We start from the raw sequence: 21,170 nt of genomic DNA on the forward strand, positions 1-21,170 counted from the left end.
AACCTCAACGAATTCCCCTTATGTGAGCGCCAAAGTAGCGAGTCCATTGGGGACCTCGCCAAGAAAATTTTGAAAAATAGACTGTCGGAAATGCTCTACAACATGCAAGTTTATGACTGAGTGGGGATGTGGGGTTTATTCACCGTAGAAGGTATTGATTACCGAAACGTATCACAAATACTTTTTTTTATTTTCTAAAATTATTGGGGGGGGGGGCAAACAGAGGGCAGACCAGATTAATGGGGGTGGGGGGGCAAACGCCCCCCCTTGCCACCCCCTCCCCCCCCCCCCGCCCCTGGCGCCGCCACTGCTCGGGTTCCTGGGGTATTATAACCCCCTAATTTCTGTACGTCATAGACTGACCATGGCGTTAATTTCCTTCCAAAATAAGGAATAAACATCCCCATTCTCCATGCAAAGACCAGGAAGAGAACATTACCTTATTTGGTCTACCAAACAAACGTGGATATTTTGACAATTAAGGATTTTAGTTTAATGCTGGAGTGCGAGACATTAAGTAATATATTGCAATATCATTAAGTGCGTGTGCATAGGCGTACGAGACAGGGGGCGGGGGGGGGGGGCAACTGCCCTCCTAACTTTCGGGCAAGCTGACTTTTCGGGCAGACGTGTAAAGTGAAAAAAAAATTTATTTCATTTACTTGGCAGAATAAAGTGCCCGAAATCTAATAAAACAGTAATTTTACGGGCTGGAATAGCAGTAAAACGCGTTTGCGGCCGTCAAATATTCCAAAATTTTCTTTGGGGGTCCATACAAGGTCAGCTCCTCTTCTTCGCCTCTCGATGAAAACCGGCGCCACTGTCTGTAAACCTGAAATATTATCGGGCGAGCCCTAATAAAACACTAATTTTACTTTTCTTTTAATTGAATATGACGAATTTGTACTGAGTTGACTAATGGATTAAAACATTTTGTCTGGGGCCACTCTACTTTGTGCGACATTTTTCGGGCATCGATTATTATTTGTGAATGCAGCTGCAACAGTGTGATTGGATGGTTGGAATTCAGAATGGGATTTCGGTTACAAAACCATTGGATACTTTTGGAGTTGGTTACACGCGCTAGAATAGCAGAAAACGCATAATTTGCGGTGGTTAAATTTCTAAAATTTTCTCCGGGAAAGTGAGGCCCCCATACCCCGCGACGATTGATTGGTGTTTGGAATTCGGGTCAGCATGGTAGGTTATATTGGACCAAATTGAAGTTGATGTATTCACAGGCTGGAATAGCAGGAAAACGCGTTTGCGGCAGTTAAATTTTCTCCCAACAGTCCCGTCTCGAGTCAGCCAACTTAATTAGGCTATATTAGACCACTTTGAAGTTGCTTCGTTCACGGGCTGAAATAGCTGGAAAACGTGTTTGCAGCCGTCAAATATTCCAAAATTTTCTTTGGGGGTGGGGGGGGGGGATACAAGGTAAGCTCTGCTTCTTCGTCTCTCGAGGAAGACCTGCGCCGGTGTCATTAAACCCGAATTTTTTTCGGGCATTTCGGGTCCTGCCCCCCTAACTGTCATCGAGCCGTACGCCTATGCATGTACGTGTTATTTGACTCTATAGAAAATGTGAACCAAATAATTAGTAAGAGAAACGATAAGGTCGCAAGGACCATAGTATTACACCTCTTCCCTTTTTTAAATCCTGAATAGCCTATACAACACTGATACATTTCTCACCATGCCCCATAGCCCCCTTCCCCGCGCTATATACCTACCCCAATTTAAAAATCGTCGCTTCCTCTCGGTGATTCAGATCAATAATTCTGGCAAATTAGCACTCTAATCAGATCTAATAAGTTGCATGGGTGGGAATAGTAGGTCTAATCAAACGAAACACTGCGAGCAGTCTTCTCCGAGTGTCATTTTAGCAATTGACAAACGCAATAAACACAAAAAAACATAATATGGAACACAATTACTATTTTAATAAAAGCCACGTTTCGTTGAGGGTTGTCTTAACGTTATCAGACAAATGATGATGAATATAATATACAAAAGGTTTATATACTGCGAGGAGTATACGGAAATTGGGCTGAATAGATGGCTTTTAAAAAAAATTGGTAAGATTTGACTTAAAACTAGGAATATATATCTGTGATCTATTAAAACACTATATATTTACGTCTTTTCTTGGAAATTAGAAATAAAGAAACATTATGTAGGATTTAGATAAAGGACAGGTCGTTCTTGCTATAATATATAGTTCGAAAATAGATAATGCAAAATGAATATATTGAACGCACCACATATCAAAGCTCTCCCTCTCTCTCAAAAAAAGAAGAATTAGACAAAATGGGAAAGTGACACATTAAGCATGTTGGCTACTGCTCGCTGTGTAGAACCCATTTGAAGCATGTCAATAGCACGTAGACGTTCATCATGTCGAAGACGACTCATTGCAAATTAAACGTAACACACTAAAGCAAAGATACGCTAAACAGTAAATCTTATGCAAGAACCGATAGGAAATCAAACATGGATAGGATAAACCAGCACGCGGCAGTTTTCATCAACCCTTCCTTGAAGTGTCAAATTTGACAATGAACCCCTCCCACATGTATGGCGCTATTGCGTGTGGCGTGACGTGCAGCTCAGTGGTTCTGTTGGGGCGATAAGTTCTTCATCTGTGAACATACTCTCAAAGCATGTCAAGTGTCCATGACTATTTATCATATCACAACCTGCATAGGTATCTGCATCTGAAATCAGAATATCCCCTACTTTTTTGAGGAGTATATAAGATACTGCATGTGGCTAATTGACATAACAATGAATTAAATGAATTAAATCAGTCCTATAAAAATAGAAAATAAGGGTAACATCTGCTTTAAAACAAGAACATAAAAACATATATCACGATTCACAAAAACACTGACATGAACTGTCAGGCGGATTTTGTATTCGATTCAATTTCCTAAGCTTTTTACTTTCCAAGTTTTTTCCAGCAAAAGGGAAATATCTCAAATTACGACTTACAAATTTTAAATCTATTTTAAACTATCAGTAAATACTAGTTATTGAAAACCTGCTTGTGCAAATTATGTAGAGAAAATGTCGAACAAAAATTTGATGCACAGATAAAGTTACGTGGGCGAAACGAACCTACTGCTTTTGTAAAAGTAATATGGCACGATATGCATAATACCATTACATTGTCATACTCTGTTTAAGTGTAAGCGTCTAATATATTGGTTTAAACCGGCAACGGGCGAACAAGATTATATCTTAAATGAGCTAAATCTCTGTTTTTTGGCACCTAGAAATAAATACAAATGATGGGTCGCAACGCACATAATAATGTAATGCATTTAAACTGATTAACATGCAATCGTTAGTTTTACTGTATCTCTAAGTATCAGTTATGTTCGGTGAAATGAAATGAAATGAAATGGGACACTGTTCTGCTCCTAAACTGCGCTAATGAAGACTGGCATACGCGATATACAGTGTGATATGAGGGAAATTTTGCCCGGTCAGCGGCGCTACGGCCTACTCTTTTATCGAATTCCAACTGCCAAGGGATCTTTTACGTGCACGCCAATGTGTACACGGGACCTCGGTTTTTCGTCTCATCCGAATGTCTAGACAGCTGTCCTTACGTATTTTGTTCGGTGACAGTCTATGGCTTCTGGTTATTCCAGCCACTATAGTATTCTCCTGTGGGGCATATCTAGCCTCGTTCATCGAGTCACTTCATTACAAATGGCGCTCGATAGCATTCTGGCACACGATTCGTGAGCCGATTTTAAAATTTTATTTAAATATTGGATATCAGAAGCCCACCTTTTCACGGTAAGATAATAACATCAATGTTGATCAAATTGTCCATTAAGTGGTGTTGGCAATTTCTAAGATGGTATTGGGTTCGCGTGGGTTAAGCCTCCTTAGATATTAATTATATAAGTTGGGAAAAACAACATACATTATTACATACCCCATTATTATAATCCGATTTGGCATTGATTGAATGACCAATTTATAAGGGGTTATTTGTTATTTTAATTTTTTTTTTTTTTTTTTTTTAATACATGTGTTTTTGTTTTATCTATGTTAAAACAGGCATTATCGTATTCATTTACGGTTTAACAGCTGGGGTACGTGCTTGGTCGCTTTTACAGAGACTATCAGCATTTCGTGATTTCTAACGGTAGTTAAAGTGCTATATTTAGATATTATTATCGAAAAACGGGTATCGACACGACGAGCTGTTATTTTCATAGCACATTTTAATAACAAGTAGTGTATAAAATAAATATATTTATAAAAAACTATTACCATCTATTACCGTAGTATATTGATTATTTTAGGCTGATAGAGACAATATTGTTTTTATCCGTATTTGCCGGTTATAATCCTTACAGCAGTTTCGGTCACAATGATTTCTCCCTGTTTGACGTCAAGCTTTGGTAAATAATCTCATACATTGACTGGATAAATTATCGCCTTGGAAGATCGGTGCCAAAGTGTGTGGAACATCAGGAACTAGAAAAGCACCGACGCAGCTGTTGTAATTTTGTTCAGATTTGTAGATAGACAATACGTTGTTTAATTGCTTTGTGATGTTTGTTTATTCAAGAGTGTTGGTTGTCAAACCAATACTGTTGATATTGCCATTAATTTGTTATGGTTTTGAGTTGAAACACCACAATTATGGAGAGATGCAGGCCGTCATCAACGATGTACATAAAAAATGTCCAGAAATCACTCGAATATACAACCTAGATCACCAATCAGTCCAGGGCCGAAATTTAACCGTTTTAGAAATAACTGATAATCCAGGGATACACGAACCAGGTAATTTTTAAGGCATTATTTTTTTTTTTTTTTTTTGATCATTTTCTTTTTAGGGCCAATATAAGTGGCAATAGCCATAGGGGTAAGTATGCGTGGCAGTGCTAATTTAATTAATAACAATAAAAACATACGAATAATGCGTCGTACGTCTATGTACGCTTACGACAGTATTTTGTGCCCTGATGGGAATTTTTATTAATTCTTTCTTTAATATTAGAAAAATAAAAATAAAAAAAAATTTATGTAAGAAAAATTTGATAATGGAATTAATATTTAAATGAAAAATGTGGTAATTGAATACTTTCCCCCCATGTTTTCGAAGATTTAAATACATGTACCAGATGTCTGGTTGAAAAAGGTATCGTATAATTGAAGCTGTGTTTAAAAGATGCCTCCTCACGTACAAACCATGCGATTTGATTTGGACTAAAAACATAATAATACAAACTAATTATCTACCAAAAGTTTGCTTAATAAAATCCCTCTCAAAACATTTTAATCGAGAGAAAATTAACCCATGCTGGGCGAATCAGCTGTATTTATCGTGTGACTTTATTGAGGGAGAAACAGCTTATATTTGTGGTTAGTCACTGACCCTTTACCATAAACATCCAAGCCCTAGAAGTAAATTCCTGCATTATGCTCTGCCAGCTTCTTTTTTTCACTGTTTGATCACAGAGTTAGATCTCCTTATGTCATGCGAGGATTCTATATAAAGGGCTGCCGTCACATTTTTGTATTGTGCGTATCTCGTGTGTTTTTCAGGGTATCCAGTATTTTTTCTAGTAAGATATGGTATCTCTACTTTCCATATACATATACTGTACCAAAATTCAAATTGCCGTACTTTAATTGGAAATAACTACCCGAAAAAATTCTTTCATGGAAATATATCTTCTACGGTTGAATTATATCCAGCAAGAATAAAAGAGACACCAGATTATCACTTATTTCACTAAGAAAATAAATGTTATTTATTAATTTTGAACAACTTGTAAACCTGGTGTGTGTAATTGTAAATCCAAATTCATCTTGATTATTTTGTCTCAAACATGGTCACTGGTGTGGTCATCAGTTTGAAGAATATTTGGTATTTGCTGGTTTGTTGAAACAAAACAAAATATCAAATATTGTAACAGCTAATACTTGATCTTGATGTATTCATTCTTGTAAATGAATCTTCTGTAAACTTTTGTACCTGGGAAGCCACGGTGGATAAGTGGGTAAGATGCAGGCTCGCTAGTCTGGAGGTCGTGTGTTCGATCCCTGCATTGGCCAAGAAAGTTCTTCCAGATTTTTAGACATGGTTTCCCCTTGTCAGTGGCGCAGGATGGAGGGCCTGACAAGGACAGCTGTCTGGTCGTTTGGATGGGATAAAAAAAAAAGGTCCCATGTTTACATTGGCGTGCACACAAAAGATCCCTTAGCAGTTGGAATTTGATGTAAGAGTAGGCGATAGTGCTGCTGCCCGGGCAAAATTTCCCTCATAGCACACTATATGGCATATGACCGTCTTCATTAGCCCAGTTGGTGCAGAACAGTAGGACGTTAAACCCCATTTCATTTCATTTTGTAGCCAACCGCTTCTTCTGTTGCTTCATTAACTTATGTAGTATTACGTATATAAGACATTGTTTCTGACATTGTGGTTGACTTGTATTAGAATTCAGGAATAATGAAGAAATTTCATATGGTAATCCGGGCAACTAATTGTAAAAATGATTTTCCGTTTCACAAAATTGCCCTTCATTCCGATTAAAAATCCTTGCAAATACCTAAAAAGAATTAAAAAAATTAAGCACCAACCATACAGTTTTTGTGACAAATGATTGAGACTACATTTGTGTTTTGAATTTTGGATTGTATTTCCACTGTTTAAAAACACAGACTTACGTAATCAAAAATTTAAGTACTGTAAAGGTATTTTGAAAGTGTGTTCATTTAAAAATCTCTTTGAAAACCACTAAACAATGTGTGTAAAAACTTATTTTATGGCAGCTGTATAGTCAGTCAAACCGCATCAAACAAAAATTATATTTTACTAATTTTATATTACAGGGCAGCCAGAATTCAAATATGTGGGTAATATGCATGGAAATGAGGTTGTGGGTAGAGAGATACTACTTGCTTTCATGGAAGAATTATGTCGAAGATATAAAGAAGAAGATGATAAAATTCGATATCTGATCGATAACACTAGAATCCATATTCTACCATCCATGAATCCAGATGGTTGGGAAATGGCTAACAACAAAATGCAGGTAGGCTAGATTAATTATTTTCGTGATGTTTATCTGGGAGTATATCTCCCTACAGGGATTTTGTTATGGTGTCACTCTGCAATCTTAAACCTCAAATATAGGCAGCTGTTATACATATACATGAAGATAACTTGCTTTATTTCAGCTTAACAAGGCAGTTTATAACACTCATAGGTATATGAACAATACCATCGTTTTTACCATCTAATTAAGCTAATACTGTATGTTCAATATGGTAAAACACACTGTGTCTTAATGAACCAAAGTTTTTGTACTTTCTATTTTGATGTATGTATTAATACTGGTATCAGCTTTGACATTGATATAGAATTAACTGAATCAAATTAACTGACTTTGCAGATGTCACAAATTCACTATATTTTATGGGCTTTTTTGTTTTAGTCAAATGGAGGTGTGTCTGATTGGTTATCTGGTAGATCAAATGCAAATAACATTGATTTGAATCGTAACTTCCCAAACCTCAACAAGATCATGTATGATCATGAAGCTAAAGGAAAAGGCAAAAACAATCACTTGCAGAAGGTTAATCTAGCCATGAAAGATCCCAACTTTAATGTAAGCATCTTAATTTATGGTTCTAAATGAGGAGTTTACACAATCAGATTTTTATCAGATTCTTTTTGCTATAATCATTTCAGTATAAAACGATCCATTTGTTTTTTGGAGAAATAAGGGCTTTTATATGGAAATTTCAAATTTCAGTACCCACACAAATTAAATTTTAATGTTTTTGGAGAAAAAAAAATCAACCTGTCAATTATAATAGACCTTTATTTAATATGGGATTTAAGAAAAAAAAATCATAGTATTTTTCATGCTCTACAATTTGGAGAAATTAAACACCCGTAAGAGAGCACCTGTTGTTCAATACTGCATGTTAAATTCATATGTTACAATAACTAAGACTAAAGTTTGTATTTTACAGTTACAACCTGAAACAATTGCTGTGATTCACTGGATTATTCAAAATCCCTTTGTTCTATCAGCTAATCTACATGGTGGAGATCTTGTAGCTAATTATCCCTATGATGCTACTCGCAGCGGCAAACCTCAGGAATATACAGCTTCACCTGATGATGCTACTTTCAAGTAAATGTTACATAAATTAAGATTAATTGGCACATAAAAGTAGTGTTAAAAAGGAGTATCACAAATTTGTATCAATGTTTTTCTTGAAACCACACAGAAATAAATCATAGATCTTAATGATCAAGCAAAACTACTTTGTTTTTGGGAAATTGACAAATTGTTCTACAAATCCAAATGTCAACTGAAGGACAAATTATTTTTTCAATTCTTATTATTGCACTGTTGGGAATAACATTGACATTTCCCATTCATTTAACACTTCTCTTCTATGCTTGTAACACATTATTCAAATTTCATTTTCTACTTTTAACCAGCAGTTGCCAGGCAAAATACGCCCGCATTTTGCAAAAGATGGATAGAGACCCATCTAAAAAAAAAAAAACCTGATTTTTCGTACAATCGGGGGCCGTAATACAAGAAGTTATGGTCTGAAATGCCCAAATATCAAAAGGGACTGTAATCTTTGGGATATAAAGATCTATTTTAAATTTCATCAAAATGGGACAAAAATTGTAACCTCCAGAGGGTCCACAACCTTCGTATTATACTTGTACACAATTTGCGTACAAGGAACGGATATTTTGTCGTGCAGTTTCGTTTTGATTTTCCCGAAATCTGAACTCAACCTTCCTTATGGTAAAGTGGTGATATATTGAAGAAACGTTTTTTAAAATCTGATAAAAATTGGGTCCTCTAAAGAAACCATGAGCTAAAAATGTGATATTTTGTACAGTCAGGGGCCATAATCCATGAAGTTATGGTCCGATATGTGCAAATATCCACAGGAACTGAGATCTTTGAGAGATAAACCTATATTTCAAGTTTTGGCAAAATCAGATAAAAATTAAGACCTGTAGGGTGTCCACAACTGACTTCCACTTTTCAGACAAATTAAGGTCAAATATAGGGTCCGATGGACTTGTTTTTGTCCGGAAGGCCATTTCAGAAGGGCCTTGGTTCGATGTGACTCCGATAGTTTTTACCTGAAATTGATTGTTCCACAGAAAGCTTATACAATTTGCTACCAGATGGCGGCGCCATTAACTGGGGTTTGTTGAACAAATCACTTACATCGTTCTTCCCCAGGGCTCTTCAATTCTATTCTAGAATAAATGAACTTCTGTGTGTGTTCTAATTAATATTCTAAAATTATAGAATGTTAATATTTACAAACAGGTCTGACAGTTATATTTATATTTATGTAGATCATTGGCTGCATCCTATGCAGATGCTCATACTGTCATGGCAACAGATCATAAACCATGTGATATGTCTGGAGATGATAATTTTGGTAAACAAGGTGGTATTACAAATGGTGGAGCCTGGTATTCTGTACCTGGAGGTAAAATTTGAAACAGTTTGATTGTTCAACAGAAATCAATAAATTATACCAGGACTATAAATACATGTATAGTATTGAATAGTCCTAGTTACACGTCTTCGAAGGTATACGTTATGTCAGCGGCGTGATGTCCCATGATTTTGCATGATGAACAAGATCCCGTCTGGGCCCCCAAAAAAGCAATATGTATATGTGTGTGTGGGGGAGAGAGATGGGGGTTCCCTCCCAGTGCCGCGGGGTAATATAGTCCTGGTTTCACTTCTTCGAAGGTATACGTTATGTCAGGGGCGTGGTGACTCATGATTTTGCATGAGGTACAAGATCCAGTCCGGTCCCCCAAAAAGCAATATTTATATGTGTGTGCAGGGGAGGTGGAGGGAAAGGGTGGGTCTCAACCAGTGCCGCCGGGTAATATTGGGCTGTGTGGGTATGCTAGAGTCGATTTGTAGCATATCTGACCCACGTATATGTTTGACACTGGTTAAGCATGATGATTATAAGCGAGAGTGATGAAACTTGGTGTACAGTTTCATTACATCAATACCTTGATTAAGTGCAATAATGAGCATTTCTGCTCAGGGTAAGCAGAGCGATAAGCAATTTGATTGGTCTAGACTTTGGAACATAATAACTCTTCTTCTAATTGAGGTACAACGTTCAAACTTGGTGCAGGCATTCATTAGGTTTTTCTGCTTGATATTATTAACGCAATGTCTGTATCATTTGTAAACATGTCAGTATTGATAAAGTGCAGGTTTTTTATTTTGTCATGTACATGTAATTTATTATATATTTTTTAAAAATTATCAGGTATGCAGGACTATAACTATTTAGAGAGTAACTGTTTTGAGATTACACTGGAGCTTGGGTGTGACAAATTCCCACCTGCATCCAAACTACCTGATTTCTGGAACCAGAATAAACAAGCTCTCCTCAACTTCTTACTTCAAGTAAGGAATGGCATCAATTAATATACTACTATTCAGATTGTTAACTCATTTATGGAATTATGCAGTAATTGATAATTACTGAAGTTTAAATTTGAACAAGTGTTTAAGGTTTCGTTAACACAACATTTTGAGCCTATAAGACTAACATAATATGGTAATTTTTGTGAAATGTGAGGGTGAGAATTTTGGTAGTAATTACACCCACTCTTCTTCGAATTCTGACTGGCAAGGGATCGGTAACGTTAACTACCGATTTGTTCACTGGAAGTATGTTTTATGTCGGACTACAGACGGGCCACTGTTATCACCGTACCTCCAGGTGTTATTTGGAAATTGAACAAAGTATATATTTTTCCTATCAATTTAGAATGTTTATGTTGCAAGCATCAATTGTTATTGTAAAACATAAAAGCAAATGGACATGGTAAACAGAATACAAAACTTATTATTACATAAAAGATATAAATTATGATAGATAAAGATAATATTTTTATTGTAAATATTTAAGGTACATACTGGTATCAAGGGTTTTACAAAGAGCACATCTGGTAAAAGTATCAAAGAAGTTGAAATCAAGGTGACTAATCTGACAAGTGGAGAATACATTGAGCATGATGTTCTAAGTGGTAAATAATTTTGTTTTTCCTGTCTTTAAGTGTCTGGTATTGATATGTTATCCAAAGATTTTGAGTAGATGTTTTTCTTTTCAATCATACTTGTATGATATCCTTAGTACTTTGGCTGGTAAAAATTAATTTTCAATTTGACATAATTTCACTATGCAGTTAAATTTAATTGAATTGCATACAAAATCTGCGACAAATCAGTCAATAAATTCATCCGAGATAGATTTTTATATCCAAATTATACAAAACTGATTACATTTATTTTCTTGTTGAAAGTTATAATACCTCTTTCTTAATGTAATTGTATATTACCATTATCTTTTAATTGTAGATGATGATGGAGATTACTACCGTCTACTTACTGATGGTTATTACCAGGTTACCACAAACAAAACTGGTTACCACCCAGTTACCAAGTGTGTTGTTGTCAGCAATAATCCTTTCCAAGGTGCTCAAAGACTTGACTTCACTCTCATTCCATCTCACAAGAAAGTTGATAGATCAGCAGATGAAACAAACTGTGAAGAGATCAAGAGTAGAGCTGAACAGGCAATAAATGTAAGAAATTATAGTATTCAATTTCAAGATATACGATTCTGATTTTCAACTTATATGAAAGAGGCAAGATGATCTGCATTAATTCTATATATTCTTTGATGCCATAATATAAATCATTAATGTAACTAGTAGGTGTATATATAGTATTGTATTCTGAACATTAATTCTTTTTACAGGGAGATGAGACTGATGAAGAGATGATGGCCGAATTAAAGGAGCAGCTTAAAACTAAAGACTGGCGTAGTTTCATGCAGTATCTCTATGACTACCAGCAAAAATAAATCTCAATTAACAACATTTACATTATGACTACTTAATAGACCTGTTTTTCCTCAGCCAATTGATATTGTTCAGTGACAGATGCATGGTTTAAACAGTTACTTATAGGGAATCTAAAACTCTTGAAGTCCAGAAAGGATTGTCTCACCACAGATTTGCTGTGTTTGGTATCTATCTATGCCCTACATCTGCCACTGTCATAGTTATTTTGATTCAATTACAAGCATATATTGTTTTCAATCATTCAATTTCTCATATCTTCACCTCAGTAGAAATAAAATCAGACATTTATTCAGTAGTATATGTAATATTTTTGATAATCTATCATTATAATTAGTTGATAAAATTTTATTTTGCAAACTGTACTTAATTACAACTATAGCACGTCTTGAGTAATAAGAAAATGCAAATATATGTGAATGACATCACATAAAATAATTGTTATCAATTGGTAATTTACAAAATGATTAGATTTGTTATGATTTTATTGTATATGGTCATTTTTTGTTTCATTACTTCCTATTTCCAAAATATTACAAAAGACCAATTTATTTGATAGGCTCACTCATTCAAAACATTCCTGTTTTAAGTATATCTATTCTAAAATCAAACATTGCTCACAATACATACACTTGTTGCTTAACATAAAGATTATTATTGTTGTTATTATTTATCCTATCATACTTTGTGCTGGATGTTGTTTATTATTAATATTCTCTTGACCTTCACTCCCCCTTTGTTTGTTATACACTTTCGTCTTTCCCCCCCATAGTCAGTATTAAGAAATAATGAATTATAAAAATAAACATGTTGTTAATAAGGGACAGTGCAATTAATTTTTATAATTAGAAATATTAAACATGAAAGTGGCGAAACCTCACCATTTTAGGTCAAAGTAAAGATTAAATTGGTTTAATATTTGTACCATAAAATAGATATAAATTTATAATGTACTTAAACTTTAAGTTACCCCGTCTCATGTATAATACTGTGCATTTACAAATCAAAATACAATGGGATATCAAAATGTGATAATTATAAATATATGGCATCAAAAATAAAATTATATATTGTACTTGACCTTTTATGTGAATATTGTATTATGTATTGAATGTATCCTGAAATATTTTTAAAAATTTATGTTGTTCACATGATCTTAAAATGAAAATAATTGTAGATAATAATTGCAAATAATTAACTCATATATTGTTCTGTATTTAAAATTAATTACCGGTGGTAATAGTGTTTATAAAGTAAATTTTATTTAGAAGTTGTATTTTTTGAACAAATTCAGAAATAATTCAGTGTAATTCTAGTCATGTTAAAAAAAAAACCCCAAAAATCTTATAATTCTAGTCATGTCAACAAACAAATCATTACTTTTTGAACATTAATTTTAGTATTGTTGTTTTTTTTTGATGATATAATAACCCTCTGTAATAAATGTATTTGGCATACCTAGGCAAATCCTGGGAGTACAAACGAAGGGAGTAGATATAAGCTCTGATTAGAATTAGAATCTCATTCATCCCTCAAATGCATATTAATGTTTATTATGTTAGGTGTTAAAGTTGAAAATGATTTATTTGTTATCAACAAAAGTAACAAAAAATCCCATTTTGTGATGATAAATTTTTTTGTTAATGTGACAATGATATACCATTTGGAGATATCAAAAAAGAGATTAAAAGAGATAATTGAAAAGATTATAAAGGAGCTTTTACTCCCTTCTTTTTACCTCCCTTGGTCAAGCATATAATCTGGTAGATAAAGTCTAAGATAATGTTTTTTTCACGGTCATTCCATGTTAAGTGGGCAGTGCTTGTCGGGAGACCCCCTCAGAATATTATGAAAAAAATATATTTTATAGTACATACAAACTTCTGTAAAACTGCAAAGTTATTTGACTCTAGTATTAATAATTATTGACAAAGATATGGTGAATTTTTAATCTATATAACATTCTCTACAAACCCCAAAATTCCAAGAATATAGACTGACTAAAAGGAATGAAATAAGAACACCAAAATCAAGTCATAGAATAGTAGTTTAAAAGCTTGTGAAAGGGTACCCCAATTCAAAAGATCTTATCTTAGTCAATATTAATGCTAGAGTCATATAACTGTAGAGTTTTGCATAAGTCTATGTACTATAACCTGTATTATTTTAATAATTTTCGGAGAATTTGGTCCACTTGACATGGAATGACCCTTCAGGCATTAACTGGTTTTGTCTGCTGTATAATTGTGTGAAAGTAGATATAAATTCTCTTGATTATATTATTAGCCATTTTATATTCATAAGTCTCACACACATGAAACTAAGCTTCTAGAACTTCTAGTCTCAAAATTTATCTTACTTCACTTTTATTCATTTATTTGCTCAAGGATCATGAAGTTGTGGTTAGTGATAAAACTATGTGTTCTTCCATGAAATCCATATTCCAAAATGACATGCAGCCCGTGATACATTTGTATACAACCAATAACTATTGCTTTGTTTGTGATAAAACTTGGAATTTTGTGCTCTTCCATGAAATCCCTATTCAAAAATGACACTTCTCCCATGCAGTAGCATACAACTCACTGTAAAATTCCTCCATAGTAAATAAGTATGTTTGTTGTATTCAAATTAATATCTTAAAATAAAATTGTAACAATTATAGTTTGTTATCTTAGTGTCATATGGTTCCTTGTATTTTTGCACCTATTTAACCTCCTTATATAGGCTATAATGGTTCCATGTATTTTTGCATCTAAACTTTTTGAAAGCATTACTAGTATCTAAGATGAACTCAGAACAGTACCGTATCTAGAATTTTATCATCTTTGAAACATGGAATCTAGACTTAAAATCACATCAATAATTTGGTACTACAAATCCTCTATTTGGCATATATACATGTACCACCATTTTACAAAATAAGTAAATGTTCGCAACCACAGGCCTACAGTACAGTTTTATTCATTCATAACTCTAAAATTGATGTGGTTAATACATGTATGTGGAGTAGTGCAAGTGGTTGTAACTCTAGATTTGCCTGAATACACTTACTTATATGCCTAGCTGCAGCATCTGTGTTTCATATATGGCCTAGTGTGCTTGATAGATGTTTTTCAAAATTGTGGATACATTTCATTGGTTAATTGGGGAAAATCCCATCAAAATACTCTGCACATAAACATTTGTTAACAGACTTTGTAAATTGCTGTACATGTATCTCAAATATTGTCCGAGATAGAGCATAACCTTTTTGTCAACTCTCTTCTTTAATTTGGGTCTTTTATAGGTACCTTGGTGCTATGAACCCATAGCTAGTCAAACTATACAAATTGAGTTACAATCTCTTGCAGACCACAACATTCATATAGAATAAATCTTTTAGATGTTTTGTTTTGTCAATAAAAAGTCACATGTTGATCATGTTGATAAAACTGCTTTATTTTTCTATTTATGTCACAGTAATGGAAGAGTTCTGGAGTCAACATTTAAAAAACATAAAGATAGGTTGCCAGGCAACAAAACATACGCCGACAGCAGGTAAGTCGTTCAAGCAGGCCATAAAGGTTTTCACATTTTATGCTTTTGTTGGTAATGGGAGCATTTACAAGACACTAACAAATACCTTGGGAAAGATTTTTTTATAAATGAAATGAAATGAAATGGGTTTAACGTCCTTCTCCGAACCGGGCTAATGAAGACGGGCATATGCCATACAGTGTGCTATGAGGGAAATTTTGCACAGACAGCGGCACTACAGCCTACTCTTTTATCTAATTCAAACTGTCAAGGGATATTTTATGTGTACACGGGACCTGTTTTTCATCCCATCCGAACGACTAGACAGCTGTCCTTGTCAGGCCCTCCGTCCTGCACCACTGACAAGGTGAAACCATGTCGGAAAATCCTGATGAACTTTCTATGCCAATGCAGGGATTGAACACGCTACTACCAGGCTAGCGAGCCAGCGTCCTACCCACTTAGCCACCGTGGCTCCCACCTTTTTTCAAAGAAGAACAAGAAGATGAGTTGAGCTAGGGGCCTAGTTCCTGTCCCAAAAACACAGCACCAATAACATACAAATATTTCCACAAAAAAAAGTTAATAAATATATCTTAAAAGCCTAGCTTTCACTATATTCTTTTTCGATGTCTAAAAACAGTTATCTTTTCAATGTTCACTTCACTTCCCTTCCCATGAATATATTACATATAAGAAATGCAAACAAATATGTAGCAAAGTCTTCCACAATAGCATTCACATAACCCATTATTTGATTGTATGTAGCTATTAGCTCTGGTTTTATTCCACATAATACCAAGGCACTAGACAAAAGAGATCCTTTAGCTCGTAATATAATTTCCTGAAATAGAGCAAATACAAATATCTTAATTATTACTTATACTTAATTTCATTGTTATATATGATAATAGAATACGACATACAGTGTGCTATGAGGGAAATTATGCCCGGACAGTGGTGCTACGGACAACTCTTATTTCGAATTCCAATTGTCAAGGGTTCTTATACTTGCACACCTACATATATGTGTACACAGGACCTTGAGTTTTTGTCCCATCCAAAAAACTAGACAGCTGTTCATGTCAGGCTCTTCGTCTTGCACCACTGACAATGGGAAACCAGGTAGGGATATACCGAGGAATTTCCTCGGCCAGCGAGCCAGCATCTTTCTCACTGAGCCACAGCGGCTCCTGCATAGTATAAAGATTGCAAACTATACAAATCATTAAACTACAAAGGGCACAGTCATACTTGCCACCACTTTGTGCATTACTGTTTGTTTTGGAATGTGGATCTTGACTATGAAACACCAAAAGAGAGACAGAGAAATGTGTTTAATGTCCACTCAACACAAACTAGGTCATTTTGGGACTAACATTTGGTTCAATTCTTATTTCAATAATTCATATGCGAATAGGGGTCTTTTGACTTCTTAGCAGTTGGAGGAAACCAGAAGACTCGTAGAAATTGTATGAGTTTGGAAAAGCTACCGCACTTCTTGTTACGTACAAGTGAGGATTCGAAACCACGCCACTTGACTAAACGACAGCCCTCATGATGCAACCACCCCACACCACCCCCATGAAATAGCAAATTAACATATCTATATTCAATTAATTATTATTACTTATAGACATAGGCAGAGTACCCTTTGCTAAAATGAATCACCAAATATATTGATAATTATACCACTAGAATTTGCGATGACAAGAAAAGTTAAACATTTACTAAGTGGTTTCAGATTTTTGTATATAGATGATTCAATTGTATCAGGGTTTTAACTTAGACTATTTCAATTTAATGTGTTTTAGAATAATTTACAGGTGACTATATTTCCCTAATTTCGTTGTAATATGGGGTAGATTTGGCTTGTATTTTGGACCAACTTGAAACTGATGTAATATAAACCTCTGTATATAGGAATTTACATACCTGATTGTTCATATGATGGAAGGCATAGAAAGCTATTTCAGTAATTATGAATGGAACAAACATGGACTGAAATGAATTGAAAAGAAAATAGAAATAACATAAAGTAACTTTCTATCAATTAACATAATGAATATGAATTTCAAACACAAGAAAAGACATAAAACAAAGGATACATGTATGGTCCAATGTTTCAATTCCCATTTTAACAAGAGAGAGGTAGCAATTAGATGACTAATCTATATTTAAAAGAATTTTATGCTCTTGATCTGGTTTTATGTACATACCTGTAAAAAGATAATCCCAAATCCAAAGGACAAAATCCATCTTACAACTACAGCCAATAACACAACAAGACCCAATCTCATCACATCTAGCATTCTCTGTATGTCATCTTTATTTAATTGATCTGTTTTCTGATTGACTGGATGCTCAATACCAGTACCTAATGTCTTTTTGTCTTTGACTACAGGTTTATCAATTTTATCTTTGTGAATTGGCTCACGTGACAAACTCAGACTATTAAATATAGTAGACTCTTTCTTCGATTCTGACAGAACATCAGCTGTGGTGTTATTAATCGATGATTTTAAAGCTTGATCTATATTATTCTGTTCAGATTTTATAGTTGTCTTACTCTTATTCAATGAAAATTCTGAATTGGGTGGTATGTTATCTTTCTCAATGTCTTTACCTGCTGAAAAAAGAAATAATTCATTAAAGTAATAATATAAATAAACCTGGACTGTGCAATTAGCTTTAAAGGTTCAATCAGTTACAAAGAAATAAATTGACAATGCATTAATGAAACTAGTTCATACATTAACTGATATGATACACCAGCGCTGCCGTAGAAAAGAACTTGCGAGTAAATGTATATCATAATATATGCAATGGAAATACCACTTGATCTGACTTTTAGCCGTAACTTCATAGATATGACGACTAGAGTAACAAAGCAAAGTGAACAGTAGGGCTGACATGTCCCTCTCCTTAATAGATGATAGGGCTGTGTCGATAAAGTTCATTTTCAATACGATACGTATTGACGATACAGCAAACTGATACGCGATATGTATCGCGATATGATGACATCACGAATTATGCCCAAAATAATCTCAAACTACATTCTGTTTCAAGATGTTTGAGATGGGTAAGCATCAGGGTTCTTAATCCATTTTGAAATGAACCGGCCAGAATTGGGTCAATTGAAGTCCCGTAGGATATGGGTTAATTATAAGCTTCATTCCCTTTAATATAACTAGACTTCAACAAAAATAATTCTTGGTAATTTGTTATGGAGAATGTCGTATTTTAATGTATGTGATTACCACAAAAATAACGACAGGTACACCTTTTGAAAATTCTCCATAATTAATTCACGTACCATCTTGAAGTTCACGTCCGTAATAATCCAGAATAAATTAATTACTGTCTTCGTTTATTTGATTAAACGTTCGCGTTTTATAAGTCGATGATCTAAAATATTAGTATTTTTCAACTATTGCCAGTATCAGAAAATGCTGTAGCCAAAATAAGCTGATACGGCACCATGACATTTCTTCATAACACAATTTGTAGTCTTTGTCTATCAGGTAACTAGTCACGTAACTTGCAAAAGCGCTAGTAACAACAGATTTTTCGGAATGGCCATTGGTGGTATGAATGACTAAATCGACTGATTATTAGATCTAGTGATCGTAAGTCATTATGCAAAATGTTTTTTTTTTTCGTTTTTTTTTTTCACACACTGTACGGGTTCTTCTGGTCTTACTTTTCGCAAAATACAATATTATGAAAGTTGAATGTCTACAAAGAATATCAGTCCAAAGATATGATACGAATTGAAAATTTTGCAACATTTGATATCCTGCAACATTAAACCAGTCAGCACCACCTATAGGTCTAAGTGTTCAGTTATAAATCTCTTTATATTGTCTGATATTAAATCCAAGCCGGAATATCTAAAGTTTAAATAATTAATCTGAACAATTCAAATGACAATCAGCGGCTTTATATGCAGACGAGTCGTGTGTTGACATGAAATAAAAGGTTAATATTCCTGAAGTATATTGCTTATTCTGTATATTCATTGAAAAAAAAAAATAAAAATAAAAACCTCCCTCCCCCCCCCCCCCTATTTTTTGAAAAAAAAGGACTATCACCAATTATTTTTTTTAGGTGGCCTTATATAGCAAAAATATAACAAATTTTGTTTGTTCATTTGAAAACTACAGGGATGACGACAATATATGGTAATATCACATAGACTCAGGCTATGTATGAAATCACATTTAATGGGATTGAATTAATGCTCGACACTAAAGAATATAACGAGCTCGAGATATATTCTTCGGTAATTGCACTTGAGTCAGTGACTGAGTGAGTATCTAACTGTAACCCTAACCCTTCAGAATAGTTTTAGCCACAATCCACCGTTGTTACAGCTTCAATTTGTACGTTCGAAATGTTTTTTTATAAACCTAACCCGAACCCTAACCCTAACGAAAGATATTTCTCAGATCGTACAAAGATCTAGTTTTCAGTGCGAGTCCGACGGCAATATAATGAATATATAGTTACTTTAGTATCGTAAATTGTATCGGCTCTGCTCTCTATTACGTTACTATCAGCTCCTAATGACAACTAATATGAAAATAAGGCTTTTCCCCTATCTCGGTTCTAAGGCAATTTTGGAATCCTTACCATCTATTTTTCACCGTGATTCTTCTTTGGTCGCTAAAGGGAACCATTTCTTGCCACATCCAACACAAATTTATAAAAATCCAACTCTATTTTCATGTAGAATTGTGCGATACAAAACCATAAACAACTTTCATTTGAATTGGAATTTTACCGTAAACGAACATTCGTGCTGTACATGGTAACTAAAGTTTTTTTTATTCAACATACATGAATAATTATTACTTAAATATTGACCTTTATAAAATATTTTAAATATTCTATGTTATTCTCATGTACAGCGAGAATTTTCATTTACGGTAAAATTCCATTCCTAAATTTGGAATATTAGCTGAGCGTTAGTTTGAACATGGCGGCCCAATTCAAATGAAAGTTGTTTATGTTTTTGTATCGCACAATTCTACATACTACATGAAAATAGGGTTGGATTTTTATAAATTGGTGTTGGATGTGGCAAGAAATGATTCCTTTTGGCGACCAAAGAAGAATCACGGTGAAAAATAGACGGTAAGGGTTCCAAAATAGCCTTAGAACCGAGATGGGGAAAGCCTTATTTTCATATTAGTTGTCATTAGGAGCTGACGTAGTAGAGAGCAGAGCCGATACAATTTATGTTACTAAAATAACTAATGCTAATGAATATAATGCACCCTTGTGTGTGGGCAATGTGCAATTGACAGCTGTGACAGTCTTGGGGAAACATTTTATGGTCACGGCAAGATGCATTTATTACTATTTACTTTGGCCCAAAAGTTTTCGCATTCGATCTTCTGAATTTTGAAGGATTTTACGCCGCCTCTCCTCTCTTTTCGTTTCAGCCGACGCCATTTTCTCAAAAATGATGATAATCTAGTGTAGACATGGTTTCGAATTTGTCGAAATCGTAGCTTCTTAAGTTTCTGCTTTAATGTTTTCATTTTAAATCAAATATCAAATCAAGAATAGAAAAGCCGTCATTCTCGAAATTGAAGATACAGATATAAATCACGATATTAGAGATTTATTATTTACGCAACTGTGTTTTATTAATTCTATATAATTCATAATTTTAATTTGCGTTGCGCAAGAGCACTCGGCA

At 34.3% G+C, this 21,170-nt stretch overlaps 2 protein-coding genes across 2 annotated transcripts; one reads left to right on the forward strand and one right to left on the reverse strand.

Moving 5' to 3' along the window:
* Positions 1-4,412: 4,412 nt before the first annotated feature.
* On the forward strand, positions 4,413-15,376 carry LOC126809544 (carboxypeptidase E). Its single transcript, XM_050534172.2, has 9 exons — positions 4,413-4,812; positions 6,871-7,073; positions 7,476-7,649; positions 8,020-8,183; positions 9,389-9,525; positions 10,336-10,475; positions 10,984-11,101; positions 11,433-11,659; positions 11,836-15,376. Exons 1-9 carry the CDS (start codon positions 4,578-4,580, stop codon positions 11,938-11,940), a joined length of 1,503 nt encoding a protein of 500 aa, XP_050390129.2. The 5' UTR covers positions 4,413-4,577; the 3' UTR covers positions 11,941-15,376.
* A 212-nt stretch (positions 15,377-15,588) lies between these two features.
* On the reverse strand, positions 15,589-20,955 carry LOC126809546 (uncharacterized). Its single transcript, XM_050534175.2, has 4 exons — positions 20,833-20,955; positions 17,677-18,086; positions 17,393-17,458; positions 15,589-16,301 (listed from the first exon to the last, which is right to left on the reverse strand). The coding sequence occupies exons 1-4, from the start codon at positions 20,918-20,920 to the stop codon at positions 16,116-16,118; spliced, it is 750 nt and encodes a 249-aa protein (XP_050390132.2). The 5' UTR covers positions 20,921-20,955; the 3' UTR covers positions 15,589-16,115.
* Positions 20,956-21,170: the final 215 nt, after the last annotated feature.

Source organism: Patella vulgata, chromosome 2, assembly GCF_932274485.2.
Source record: "Patella vulgata chromosome 2, xgPatVulg1.2, whole genome shotgun sequence".
Classification (NCBI taxonomy): Eukaryota; Metazoa; Mollusca; class Gastropoda; family Patellidae; genus Patella; species Patella vulgata.

What these genes read in the sequence shown, in the direction of transcription:
- LOC126809544 (XM_050534172.2), top strand. Translation starts at nt 4,578, where the DNA reads ATGTTTGTTTATTCAAGAGTGTTGGTTGTCAAACCAATACTGTTGATA. An exon ending in TCCAGGGATACACGAACCAG is followed by an intron (nt 4,813 to 6,870) that starts GTAATTTTTAAG and finishes TTTATATTACAG; the next exon opens with GGCAGCCAGAATTCAAATAT. An exon ending in TGAAAGATCCCAACTTTAAT is followed by an intron (nt 7,650 to 8,019) that starts GTAAGCATCTTA and finishes TGTATTTTACAG; the next exon opens with TTACAACCTGAAACAATTGC.
- LOC126809546 (XM_050534175.2), bottom strand. Translation starts at nt 20,920, where the DNA reads ATGGCGTCGGCTGAAACGAAAAGAGAGGAGAGGCGGCGTAAAATCCTT. An exon ending in GCGAAAACTTTTGGGCCAAA is followed by an intron (nt 18,087 to 20,832) that starts GTAAATAGTAAT and finishes TTCTTTTTTCAG; the next exon opens with CAGGTAAAGACATTGAGAAA. An exon ending in TTGGGATTATCTTTTTACAG is followed by an intron (nt 17,459 to 17,676) that starts GTATGTACATAA and finishes AATTCATTTCAG; the next exon opens with TCCATGTTTGTTCCATTCAT.